At 39.4% G+C, this 14,012-nt stretch overlaps 1 protein-coding gene across 2 annotated transcripts in view; it reads right to left on the reverse strand.

Moving 5' to 3' along the window:
• Window positions 1-267: 267 nt before the first annotated feature.
• FHIP2A (FHF complex subunit HOOK interacting protein 2A) overlaps window positions 268-14,012 on the reverse strand; it is a 32,065-nt gene continuing 18,320 nt past the window's right edge. For both annotated transcript variants that reach the window (XM_061458666.1, XM_061458668.1), the window contains 11 exons: window positions 13,703-13,899; window positions 12,489-12,603; window positions 12,307-12,383; window positions 11,874-12,066; window positions 10,510-10,679; window positions 9,517-9,660; window positions 7,729-7,819; window positions 5,886-6,029; window positions 2,361-2,501; window positions 1,159-1,262; window positions 268-1,072 (listed from right to left, as the gene is read on the reverse strand). In XM_061458666.1, coding sequence (XP_061314650.1) covers window positions 967-1,072; window positions 1,159-1,262; window positions 2,361-2,501; window positions 5,886-6,029; window positions 7,729-7,819; window positions 9,517-9,660; window positions 10,510-10,679; window positions 11,874-12,066; window positions 12,307-12,383; window positions 12,489-12,603; window positions 13,703-13,899 — 1,482 coding nt within the window. In that variant the 3' untranslated portion in view covers window positions 268-966. The remainder of the gene's footprint in view (window positions 1,073-1,158; window positions 1,263-2,360; window positions 2,502-5,885; window positions 6,030-7,728; window positions 7,820-9,516; window positions 9,661-10,509; window positions 10,680-11,873; window positions 12,067-12,306; window positions 12,384-12,488; window positions 12,604-13,702; window positions 13,900-14,012) is intronic.

Genomic DNA, 14,012 nt, shown 5'->3' on the forward strand with positions numbered 1-14,012 from the left:
AGTAGTAAAAACACTGCTCAAAAGCATGAATGCTTATGCTGCCAATTTTCAAGGCACAAAAGATTCTTAAACCAATTCAAGCTAAATACCAATTTAAAAGAAATCAAAAATACTGTTTCAGCAACAACTTCTAATGACCTAGAATTAACTTCCCTGTAAAGGTGACGTAAGTCAAGCAACTAGAACTCACATGTAAAAACCTAAAGCAAATGTAGTTATGCAGACAACCTGAAGAGCAATCATATGGAATGACAGAGGCAAACATGCTAGGAACATGTACTCTTCAGATATATTTGTTAGAGATGTGATGCTGAATCAGGATTAATTCCATTAGTATTGATTTTATACTGATATATCTCCTGGATTAATCCACTGGGGAAAGAGGCTCAGAGTTGTCTTTAGGGTTCACCAGAGCAAAAATGATTCCTCATTAATATATCCTACTGTATATGGATTGGTAGGGTTCTTTTAACCTCTTCATTTTCAATAATATACATTGCATCTATACTTGTGATTTCCTTCCAACTGAAAAGAAAAAGAATTAAGAGATAAAAATGTTACAAAATTAATTTGCTTTTAAAAGTAATATGGTCACAAAAGTGAACAGGTGCACGTGAGCCCCAGAACATACAAAAGACCCAATTCTCTAAACATCGTCATTACAATAGAATAACCAAGGTCTGATGTCTGTGGTTCTTCATTCAGCTTTTGCAGGTCTTCACACAGTGGCTAGAAACGCAGTGTACTAGTTTCTCCCCAGACTCCTTCAGTCATATTCTAGGTCCATTTGAATCCCTCTCTCTTGCAAAGTCAACATCTGGTGAAAGCAACTTGTCTTGCCATTCTGCCAAATGTCAACCGACAGTGCCAGGAGGAACCACCTCTTCTTATCGGGGTGTTGTCAATAGTCTTTTCGACTGAAACAAGCTGGGTGGTTTTACAAGCCTGGCTGCTCATCAAGGCTGCTTATGGTGTAGATGAGGCATGATACTTCACAAATGCAATTGCTGCCAGCTCTTTGCAGAACTCTTCCAGCACAATCACGCCCTCTAGTAACGTCATGTGGTCAATGCTGAGGAAGAAAAAACAGCAGAGAATCAAGATTCCAACCCAAAAAACCCAGCCATGGCTCTTGGAGAATATGCAATGTTTACTCACATGGGCCCTTCTGGCTCCAAGCCCAGCAGGCGTTTTCTGACCAGCAGAAGTTTGGGAGTGAAATCTGGGATGCGCTGGATTCTAACCATGAGGTCCCCAACGACCTGTAAAGCGCAATGCCATCAACACAGAAAGTTAACACCTTTGCAGAGTGTCTGGCAGCAGGGTTAAATGAACCTTCAATGCCCAGAATGCAGCCTCACTTCAGCATCCTCACAAAACAACATGCCCCCAAAAAGGAGGGGGGTGCAGAAAGTACAAAGGACAGGACAGGAACTCCTGAGCCTTACCTGCCATAGCTACAAATGGTATTACTTATTTTAATTAACGATTAATTTATCTTAGTAAACGTTGACACAAGCAATTGACGAGAAAATTCTTGGACTTAGGGAAAGCACAAGAGGAGAGAGTGAAGATTCTATTTTGAAATGGGGAGGGCTGCAGGGGAAAAAGGGAGCTAAACCCTCTGTAAGTATTGGGCAAGCATCATTAACAGGCTCCCGACCAGCTTAATAACAGCTGGTGCGTGGGACAGGCGAAGGATCTCTGACTGAGGAGACTGCAGTGTGACAGGCACTCAGCCAGCGCTTTGAGGATGCAGGTCTGGCAGGAAGAGATGGAATCAAGAGAGGGAAAGGAAGGGGATTTTGATAAATCCAGGACATTGCTGTCAAGAACAGTATTCATCACAGAAACTAATAAAGAGGATGAGCAGAGATATTCATCCAAGCACAGGATATTCAGGAGTGTCATTTGCTTGTGTGTGTAGTATCAAAACCATCTCTTTCCCCTCCAGGTGCAAACCTGTACTTGGCCTGTTCCCAAAGCACTACCCAATGTTGCCTGCAAGTGACAACAACATGACCTAGTCCAGTTTAAAGCAACATCATTGCCAGGGGGGATACTCTGCACAATGAAGTTAAGCGAACAAACAACTCTGAAGACACAGAATCATAGAATGGTTTGGGTTGGAAAAGACCTTAAGATCATCCACTTCCAATCCCCCTGACATGAGAAACAGTCCAATGGCTTTGGCAGAAAGTCCAGTATCTTGATTCAAATCAAGAACATAACTATCTACTTTCAGTGGGAAGCCGTTTGCCAACTTAAACTACCCAGCAACTACTATCACTAAGCACAAAGCTAATAAATACATCAGTGCTATATAGCTATATGTAGGTATTAACTGCGTGTTTACTCACCCTGACAATAACTGAGAAGAGAGACCTGCAGCCAGAAGCTAGGTTTACATAGGGATCCAAAAGGTATTCATGGATATGAGGATGGGGAAACAAGGCCAGTTTGGACAACACTGAAGTAACTTGTAAATTTACATCATAGGGCTGCAATAAAACAGGAAAACACAGAGCTCGGTTATTTTCATGCTGGATTCTTTTCATCCAGCCAGTGTTTGTTTAACTACCAGAACCTTATATAAAGGTTTATGAATAAAGATCAAAAAACAGATTAGAAGTCAGGCCCAAACCCTCTGCTTTCTGCAATAAGAATGATGTGAATATGACAGTTTGATATTAGATGTTATTATCTGTTTAATTGCTAGAATCACTTGACGCTTTTGCACACTTGTTTACTTCAGGATAAATCCTTTTCCTGTAAAACATTTCTTCAGCTCAGTAGCTAAACAAATAGCATAGAATCAGCTTAGATTAAACATCTGCTTGCTTCTCCTGGAAAATACACTGTGAAGTATACAAGCTCAGGAAATGAGAGAGACAAATCCATATTTACAGCTAATATGGTATTTCTCTTCCTCTATCTTCAAAAGAACCATTGCAGAAAGCCCAGTCATCTTGTGGCAGCATGCTATGGGAGATGAGACACTCCTAGACTACCTATGGAAAGGTAGCACAGAATTCTAACTCCTTTCCCCAAATCAACCAAATGGAAGAGGCAACACTGTCAGATGCCGGAAAACACTCAACAGTCACATGGAAAAAAACAGTACCTAAATTTCTAGGAAAAAAAAAAAAAAAAGAGTTCCTGGCTTATAGGATTTACCATTCCAGTGAGAACCTCATTTCCATAAAAGCAAGTATTTTCACCAAGGCTTATGTTCCAAGTACTTTTTTCCCATCTTTGATTTTCTCATCACAGTGAAAACAGGTTGACATTTCAATTCAGCCCAACTCTGAAAACTAGTGGCATTTCCTTCCATCTATTCAGTGGTGGAACAGAATATGCTGACAAGAGATGGACAGACATTCCCTTGGTACACCCCTATGCCAGTCTGAAGATGTTACCAAATACACATAGTTTAATTTAACCTTGTTGATTTTACCTGAATCAGATTACAGGGCCCTCTTTCAATCTCTCTGACTGCATACTGGCAGTAACATCCTCAGTGGCATAATCACATCTAGGAGAGGATGATTTCATGGCCTCAAATTATCATCTTTATGCTCCCAAGTTAGCATCCTATTGCAGAATCAGAGAACAGATTCTTCCCTTCCAAACTCTGTAAGGTTTGGAAGAATACAGCTTCAGATTAGGACAGATATATTTAGATATGTCTAGATGTTTAAGCTCTCATTAGCCTACTCTACAGAGACCTTGATAACACTTGCCTACACACCAGCACCTCATGCAGTTTCAGATGCTCAGGAGTATCTGCTGGTCTCTTGGCAGTTCCAACAGAGGGTGGATGCTGCGAGATCCGTGTTATAACCAGGAACCTATGGGAATATCTTGGGCATCACAAAAATGGCAACAGATAGCTCAGTTCAGGTACCCAAGTTGAGCCTTCAGTCAATGAAGTTAAGGAAGCTGAAAGAGACACCTACATGCTCTTCAGTCTAAAAGCTCCAGAGCCTCCCAGAGCTGTTCTGGCAGAACTTCCACGGACTAGATGTGGGCACATAACTAATACCTAGGTTCCTTATTCCTCATTCATTACCACACACTGCTGCATTGCAATGGGAGTTGTCTTATAGATCTTTTGAAGTGAAAGTACCTATTTCTCCCAGTCAGTGGCAGTTATTTCTGTACTTGATATTCAAGCAACAGATTCATCCCAACCTTCTAACAAGTGAAGCTTTTAGACCCTGGACCAGAGATGTTATAGGTAAAAGAGATCACTGCATTTTTGAATTACTGTGGAAAACCTACTCTGCAGATGGAAACACAAATTCCTTCCAGAAATCCATTCCACTGCCTACCTAGCTGAAATGAAGAAGGTCTTTAGAGCTGTCTGAGTCAGTCAATTCATTAGGAAGCTTTGAAGCCATGAGCATTTTCTGGTGCTCACAAGAAGAGATGGAAACCAAGTAGTAACACGTGCTGCATTGTTCAGACAGATTGCTGCTGCAATTTGAACTAATTGAGAGCATTAAGGAAAGCTGCTTCTTCCCATGGAGCTTTTATTTCTGCCCATATGTTGGTAGACTCAGTAACGCAGCTTTATTATCAGGTAACATGCTAAAAAAACTTGTAACTAAAAAGGTTAAAACCAGCAAAATTTGCAGTTCAGGGAATTCTTACAAACTTCTCAGGAAACAATCACTTCCATGGAAATGCTTAATACTAACAGGAGGAAGAAGGTACTATCTGGCAGATGGGGTACTGGATTTGAACAGCCTTGAAACAAGTTACTTCACCATCTTCTGTCAGAAACTAAGTTACTGATACCTATCACCTCTGCAAAGTTTTCTGATATCTACTGAGAAAACCTGGTAATACCACAAGAACAACCTCTAGTATTGTAACAACAGACATCGAACACGAGCTGTTAGTAGCACTGCGTCCCCACTAAAGGCTTTTCAACATTTTTCACTTTGAACATTAGCACCCATTATATCAGAATTGTCATTGACAGGATCCAGGTTTTGCTGTTTTGTACTGTTTTGTTTTTTCTCTATGTGATTTATGTGTTTCACTGTGAATAACTCTTAGGAATTTCAGGGGCTTGGTATGATACAGTAAGGATTCACCCCTTCTGATTCAAGCAGTATATTTTAATTCACCTGGTGTCAAGAACCATTTTTGACACCACAGATCGCACCATTTTGCTTGACTAACCCAAATGTGTGTCATGCTGACAGGTAGTATATCAAACTGGGGACTGTGCTTCCATGCCAGATGCTACTTTTGTTGTAATCATACAAATCTGGCACTACAGAAGTTACAGAAAGTAAAGATCTTTCAAGTTACAACTTCTGTGTCATTGCTCAGACAAGGTTTTCATACCCATGAGGCTTGTTTTTCCTATGAGCTGCTGATGGCCAGTCTTCATGACTCCAATCTATAACCATTTCAGCTAGTCTAATGGGCAGAACATGCTTACTGGAAACAAAATCCAGAGAATAACAACATAGGAACGGAAGTATTTGACTTTCTTTTCTCACTTCTGGATTGTAAAAGTTGGTACTATCAAGCATCCTTCTCCCCTAAACACTCACAGAGCTAACCCAGAGGCTACTACTGGCTTCCTGACCTGTCTCTTATTTCTGATCAATGAAACGTCTGGTACCAAAAAAGTGGCTAACACCAGTAAGGGAGTTTTTGTTCACTACATCTACTAAATTGACAATGCTGATCACTACAGCATCCCGCGACCTACAGAGACCTGCGTCAAGGACATGGGATGTTACACAATAATATGATGCTGTAATAGACACTGCAGTAATGAAACTTCATGGGACCTTATGGTGATTGCCCCTGAGCAGTGATGGAAGTATAAGAAATTGAATTAATAACCTGTTTTTCCTTACCTGATCAAGAATCCTGCCCATTCTTTCAAACAGGACTTTCAAAAAGTGTCCTTCAAAAAATGATGCTTCTAAATTGCACTTTTCCAAAGGTCTGGGAGATCCAGGCCACTCCCACCGTAAACAGATGACACAATAATCACGGAACTAGAAAAATATAGTGAGGAAAACAGACTTAAGCCTCCATGGAAATCATTTCATTTCCTTTTAATAGTCCATACACCTTAAAACCTTAATCTGTAGCTAAATGATAAATGTAAGCTCAAAAAGAACAGTCATTCTAAAGTAAACATTGCCAGTTTCTACGCAGGCACCTCATTTTCTTCCTGACATTCATGCTATTAGGGTAGTTTCAGAAACAATGAGTGGAGAAGAGAGCTCCCAAAAAGCAGCTGGGGCCAAAACACAAAGCAAAGCCAACAATACACATCCTGATCAGGGTTCCTCTAAAGCAGGAACTACATTTGTATACATTCTTGTTGACATTATGTTATCACACTTTCACTGAATTACATGTAACTTATCTTGCTATCCAGTCTATATTGCTCCCTAATTCCTAGGACAGGAAAGGCATGTATATATGCAGGAGCTACAGATGAAAAGTACTTCAGGGCTTCCTCTTCTCTCTGTTTCCAGTCACCCACAACAGTCTTCCCAATGTCTGTCTCTGATTTGCTATGGGCTGCCTGATGTCTCACTTTCAAGGGATTATACCTTGAAAGGAGCATAGGTCATAGCAGTGAAAATATGGAACAAAGGAATAAACAGTAGCAAAAGAGAGATAAAACAGACTCAGCAATTCTTCACTGCTTATAGCTTACCTACTTGTGCAGGCTCCCAGGAATAGAAATACGGAAGCAGAACAGCTATTTGGATGTAATAACAGCAATAGGCAGGGCTATTCTTAGGGGGGAAATATTTTATGAGTAGCCATAGCATTGTCAGGAAGTGACAGAAAGCAATTCTGTTCCCTAATAACTCCCAGAATACTCTTTTTCCCAAGACATGAAAGAAATACAAAGATGATATGTGTTTTCTGGCATCCAAGAATAGAACATAGGGGAATTTTACATCAACCTTTTACTTATTCTCCCTTTCTTTTCAGGGGAGACCACAGATAAAACAATATCATAAATACAGAAGTCCAAGCTTCCCATCTTAAACTGCTGATATCATAATCCAGGGGTTATGGAACTTTTGAATTACCTACTAACATAGTTCCCTCAATTACTCCACTCCTTTGCATAAATTTTTCTATTCTAGAAGATTCACACAGCTTCAATAAACTGCAAATAGACAGTGACTGTTTTCTAACCAAGGAAGCTTTAGATTACATTGGTAAAAACAAACCCCACATTTATTTCCAACCAGTCAATCATAAAGTTTTCCCTACCTACCAGAACTCCCAACTTCAAACCTGAATGCCTTAGGCTGCACATTCCCTGTGATGAGCCTTTATTTTTAAAGTCCCAGATTGCATAACTCCTATGCAGCATTTTAATTTCCCTTTAGTCCTTTCAAACAGCTTGGCAGGCAATTCTCCAAGAGAATGCAGATAAATGCAAAAGCAAATTAAGAATCTATCTGCAGCTCAGATTTTCTCTCAGTATGTTTGTTATATGAATATTAATGTATTTAATGTCATCCATTATTCCCACTAGAGTAATACAAGGTGGATTCACCATCAAAAGATCTCTCAAGGTAAGTCTTCATTAGAAACTAAAAATTGAAGTTTCCCATCTTCCATTACCAAAAATGCATTTAGTAGGGCTATTTATAGAACCATCTGGATATTCTCATAAGCACTTCAAACTCTCAAGGACTAAGGAGGACTCTACTGACTTACTTGTCTGTGGGCATCTCTGAGGTAAGTATCATAACCTGTACCCTCCACGTGGTATGACGACTTGGCTTCATCGGGTACGAGACAGAGGAAACTAAAGAGAAAAGAAGTACATTAACAATTATCTATAATCCAAAGAGCTCCAGATCAATACTTTCTTATCACCTGTGACAGTCTACACAACACTGAATTGTCTGGCCAATTCATCCACAGTTTCTGCCATAACTTTATGTGAAGAACAGAGAACACAAAATCTATTGAAGCATGTCTCTTCTAACTGCTGTTTGTAATAACAAGATACCTACTTCAGAACTTCTGTATCTAGCACTAGAGGTAAAACCTCAGAGGAAGCATTTTATGAGAACCAGCAAACAGAATGGAGATGAAAAGGAATATTCATAACCAGGTCAAGTATTTACTAAAGGTCAGACTCTATCTTACAAGAGCATAAGAAAAACGTACTGAGGAATAAATGAGCCAAATGAGAAGGAGAATTACAGTTCAAATTCTTCTTAACCTACTGCATAGACAGTTTTAGTTACCACAGTTAGTTGGTGGAACATGTAAGAGTGCACTGGGACAATATAAATGTCCCAGTTACAAATAGCATTTGCCAGGTATGCAGCACAAATACACTGTGTCCTTATTACTTCACCAATATCCGACCTAAAAAGCATGAGGAAATTCTGAATCTTAGAGGGGAGCGTCTTTGAAAAATAAGTAAAACCCCTGAAATTTCTGGACAGCAAAATAAAACTCAGTCTTTGCACTCTGTTTCCAAATTTCAGCTTTCCCCATGCCGAAAGAACTGCTGGAGGCTCCTGTAAGATTTATATCCAGAAATATGTAGGAGATGACTTTTAGTATGGAGTTCATCTTAGCTGAAAAAATACTAATTGGCAAAACACTGCACCTCCTGAAAACATTTCTGTTCAGTGATGGAGACTGCAGGAGGTGAATTTAGGAGAGTGTTCTTTATGTCTTTGCTCCAAACCATGTCCACCATCAACTATATATAGCAGTACTAGGGGAAAGAGGGCAAGAAGTGATACTGCCATTCCATGCTGGCTGTCCTTGGGCTGTTTTCTTCTGGCTAACACCTTTGATTATTTCTGGGTAAGTAGATAGGTCAGCACTGAAATACCAGTGCTGCTTTGCTACTGTGTATTAACAGAGCAAACAGCAGTTGTCCTAATCCTAGTTGCTAAGAGAATTACCATCACTAAGTTTCTTAGAGTAGAGTCTATCCTCGTTGTGATATCCAATTTGCGGTATGTCTTACATGCAGCATAAATGTATGCTGCGGGTGACAAGAGGTGCCCCTTGATTTTAAGGGAACAGAGAGTAGCTCCAGCATGGCAATTATTTGCTTATATATACATATATATGCTCAAGGAGCTTTAGGAAGTTTAAGGGGTTTTTGCCCCCTAAGGAATTTACTGCGAGACTCCCCAGGAAGGCCAAGTCTGTAACAGCAGTTTAAGCATAGCAAATATGTTTGAGAAAGGAAAGTTTTATAATCAGTGAGGCTTTCATCACGAATTCTGAGTATTCAACTACACTATTAGCTGGAAAGTTATTCTATTTTTCTCATTTATGTTGAATTATTTTTACTTATTGTAAGCTCTAATCTTTCAGGAGCAGCTTTCTGATAAAATGCCACATAATTTCCTCTGTGGAGTCATTTTACCAGCTGGCAGAGAATAACATCCATTACAGAGTACATTTAATTTGCACAGTGTGTGCAGACACCCACACATTCAGAGAGTTCTTTAAGTGTCTGTTTCTTACCTATTTACAATTTTATGAACTTCAGTCTTCCCATCATTTTTTTGATGTTCTGGACTGACAGGTGGAGAAGGACTGAGCCACTCCTGCGTTGACAATGTGTTATCTGGAGACAGGTCAGTAAATAACGGATCTTCCTCTAGGTCTCTGTGAGATTGTATTAGACAAAAAACATTATCATTCATAGAATGTTATGGCAGGCAGGAAAACCTCTGGGTCAAAAGGCATGATTCTATTCCAATTCTCTGAACAACTAGGGTGTTCTCCAGAACAGTATCATAGGCACATCTTTTTACCTAATTAACATCCAGAAACACTAACCCTTACAAATACCCAACAAACATTTTGTTTTGAACAATAAGCATAAATTCCTGATCTGAACAACAGATTAAACATTTCTGACTTAAACAAAATCAGTGCATGAAATCACTTACACTCTTTAGCCACGTGTTTTACATGTGAGAGAGTTATACTTCAGGAAATCATCAATTATTTTAGATTACACAGAAATATCTAAGTTAAGATGCCTAAACTGGTGGGTGTAACCAGTATTCCCCCCATCAGTAGAGAAGGAGTTATAAGAGTTATGTAGGGTATTTAAAAGCATTTTATGTAAAGTGTCCCAGAAAAGTTCTTCCATCAAAATGATTCCAGAACATACATGTAAGCAAGACACCTAAGTGACTGACTTCAAGAAAAGTCTAATTGGAACCAATACAAACATACACAGACTTAAGCTAGGTAAATGGATAAGTAAATTGATATATGGTGACCTCTGAGAGCCTTTGTCTGGAGAGTTCTTTTCTGTTACTGTTCTAAAAACTTTCGTAAGTTGCTGATACAATAATTTCTGCATCATTTTATGAATATGGGTTAATACATGGAGCACTTGAAGTGCTGTCTACACCCACTTTTCATTCAATTACCACTGCTTTGTTCTAAAAATAAGGATCCAAGTTAGCTGTTGTGAAAACTTCCCTTAAAAAAGAAACTTACACTGCTCCTGCAATCTGTCCATTCTCTACCACGTCTTTATCTTCTTGACAAAAAGGCTTGTATTCTATATAGTTTCTTTCTTCTAAATTTCTCAGAACCAAATTATAAAGAATGTGCTCACTGGGTTTTTGCAAAAGGTGCTCAAACATTCGTAAAGTCATTATGCTGATCTGCAACACAAAAAGTGACAATTTAGTAAACTGATGCACCACTGCCTTACATGTTTTGCTGGTTTGTACATTCTAGAACACTGCAATTACTTATTTACATTATGGAAAGAAGCAAAAATCCAAAGAAAAATGAGGAAATTGTTATGCTGGATGTGGTATAAACATGGATGAATTCACACACATCTGAAAATCAGTATGTGGATGTACATTTTTCCAGTAAAACAAAACCTGTTCTAAAATCTGCCAATATAACAATACAAAGCACATCCACAGAACTTACAACTTAACTTTTCATATTACAATCAAATCCATGCTGGAAGACCACGATCACTGTACCAGTGAAATACAGAACAGGACTTACAGTTAGCAATAAATATGCAGAATAAACTGAAGTCATAGTGGAATATTGTGACTAAAAATACAGGCTAAGATTTTTACTTGGATATATGTAGGCTTTTAAAAGGAAACTGACTTTAAGCAATACAGAGACAGTTTTCAAAGAGAGCTTTGGAGTGCTTAGCTTGGCAAAGATCAGCTCATTTATACACATAACTCGTTCTGACAGGGTGAGCAGGTAAAAATACTGAAAAACTGGTGCATGTGAAGGCACAGATCTGTTTTCAGGCAAGCTTGGTTTTTATTTGAAAAGTAGAGGATGAAGATTGCTCCATGTTAAAAATGAATCGAGCAGCTCCTGAGGAGGGATTTTACTGAAGTAAATGACTTTAATAATGTTTACTCTGTGTAAAGTGCTTAAATATTATCTTTTAACTGGCATTGTATATATTCTGACCACACTTACTTTATATATAAATGAAGTTTTTAAGTATAGCTTATGTGATGACATGACAGAATTGACACAACATGGAAAACAGCAGCGATAAAACATATAATTAAAATGCAATTCCAGATACCAATTTTGCCCTATCTTATATGTGAGCAAGCCTAACTAGATATACACAGGGAGCAAGCAAATTTAGCAAAGAATCTTTATTAAGGGGAACAATGTGCTAGCTGAAGGAAACAGCTTGACTTTCATTTTCTAAAGGGAATCTGTAGGGCTGGCAGTCAGAACTTTTTTCCTTGTCAAGTTTGCTGTCACAAATATAAGAAGTCCTCACAGTGGTGTTTTAATAGCCCCTACACAAGACAGAACTAGCTGGCAGACATTCTGATACCATTACCACTTCTCACCTCGTCAGATATATGATCACAGTGTTCAATTAACCTGTGTCGCAACGGATGTCTGTTGATGTCTGTCAAAGTTTCTGGCTCTCTGTGTTCTCCAAGTATAAAATAAACTGTTTCCTGCAGCAGGACATCTGAAGTCACTTGACGAACAATTCGATGCAATAGTGCAGTTGATGTGAGGATTCCGATCTCTGACCTGTTTGAACAAAAAATTTCATGTCAGATATATCAAGGCCAGGTTGGACAGGGCTTGGAGCAACCTGCTCTAGTGGAAGGTGTCCCTACCCATGGCAGGGGGCTGGAACTGGATGAGCTTTAAGGTCTCTTCCAACCCAAACCATTCTGTGATTCTATCAATCTATGCAGTAGATTTCAGCTGAAAAAAATCAGCTTGATTCAGATCCTGTTCTGCTGTGTCTTGCAGGATGCTACTCACGTTTGCATCAGCTGGGGTTCCATAACATCAATGAAAAATCGTTCCCGCACAGCTTTTGCCATAGCAACAGCAGCAGTCTGAAACGAAAGTACAAAATGGTATGTCTCAAACTCAAAAGCTCAGAAACAACTGGGACTACTTATTTGCTGAATGTATTTGTATCATCGGTAAACATTTCAAACCTTTTGTGCTTCTTTGATGAGTTGATCACAGTAGTCAAACCATGAAAGAAATGAAATCAACGCTCTTTTCCCTGGAAAAGCAGATGCATCTTCTTTGTGGCTATAGGAATCCAAACTAGAGAACACAGGGTAAAATACTTATTTAGTCTACAAGTAACTGAAGAATCTTGGACTTCATTCTTATTGAACTTAACAGAATAATGATCTATTGCAATGAAGTGAACATTAACATGGCTTGTCTGACAGTCTACTTATCTGGCAGTGCTGTCTATCATTCAGTAGCACGCTAAAGGGTACATAGTACACACAGCAGCAGAACTGTGGTTACGTTATTTCTTGCATCAGAAGGGAAACTGATCACTTAGTCTGTTCTTACTGGAAACACAGACTACAGAAACTGAATCAATAACTCCTTTAGTCAGAGAACCATAAAATTAAGGCAATTGCTCTTCCCTGCTCTCTAGGCAACCTCAAGCAAGTCCACCAAAAGCACACAGGGCATGCCTGAACACATCTCAGTTTAAAGGCTCTAAGGAATAACAAATTCATCATTTTCTTTGGTAAACTCCGATAAAGTTTGGTTTTTTTTTCCCTTATAACTTCAAACTCCAACTACCAGAAATTTTGGCTTGGTTTCCCAAATACCTACTTTTTGTCTCAGTACTAACAGATCACGAGCAATTCATAATAATGAAGGCAGAGTGGGGAAAAGGAATGTTTTGAGAATCTAACAAGCAAGCACAATTAGGATAACAGGCCTTTATCTTCTGCTTCATGCTGATGAGTTATGCAGTAACACTTTCCTTCTTTTTTTACTGCAAATATTTTGCAACAATAGCCTGTTATCAAATACACCCTTCCTCCTGCAGCAGCTTACAGTGCTGTGCACAGTGAAAAGTTTGCTTCCTAAATCCTTGACACCTGAACAAGACAATACTCTGTACCTGATACTACACCTACACTACCACTAATGTAGTCCAGTGGAAAAACTTGCCCCCATGAGGAATCTCTGCAAGGGACTGGCAGGCAAACCTGGCCCCATGTTAGAATCAAGTGTACACTGGACACCCAAAGTCATACTGCTATGCTGCAGCTGGTATCTCAGCTTTCTCTTGAGACTTTAGCATGTGGGGGTGAATATTTTATACAGCTTATTTACCTATAGAAAACTAGTTTCAGGGAGGGGCATAAATTCACAAAAATAAAATTCTTACCCCCAGTTAATTGCCTCCACTGTCTCAATGTCTAAGGGATCCAGCGACTGAGGCAGGGCTTTGTAGAGGGTGGCCAGCCTGTCTGTCAACAGTTCACATAAACAACTGCTTTGAGTCAGGCACTTGGCAGCTGCTGGTTCTGGCAGACTCACCAAAAGCATGAGGCCCTCACAGGCCTTTACTGCTATCCGGCCATCCTGGCAGAAGGGCATGGAAGAATTAATCAGAGGGTGAATGAAGCTCACTTGAAATCAAGAAGCAAACATCCCCAAATAAACCCTCTCCGTTCCCCAAGCAGTGAGTGAATGCA

The sequence above is a fragment of the Pezoporus flaviventris genome, unplaced genomic scaffold, assembly GCF_033815535.1.
Source record: "Pezoporus flaviventris isolate CSIRO_AGI_PZ_B2104156 unplaced genomic scaffold, CSIRO_AGI_Pfla_v1 ptg000029l, whole genome shotgun sequence".
In the NCBI taxonomy this organism is placed as follows: Eukaryota; Metazoa; Chordata; class Aves; order Psittaciformes; family Psittacidae; genus Pezoporus; species Pezoporus flaviventris.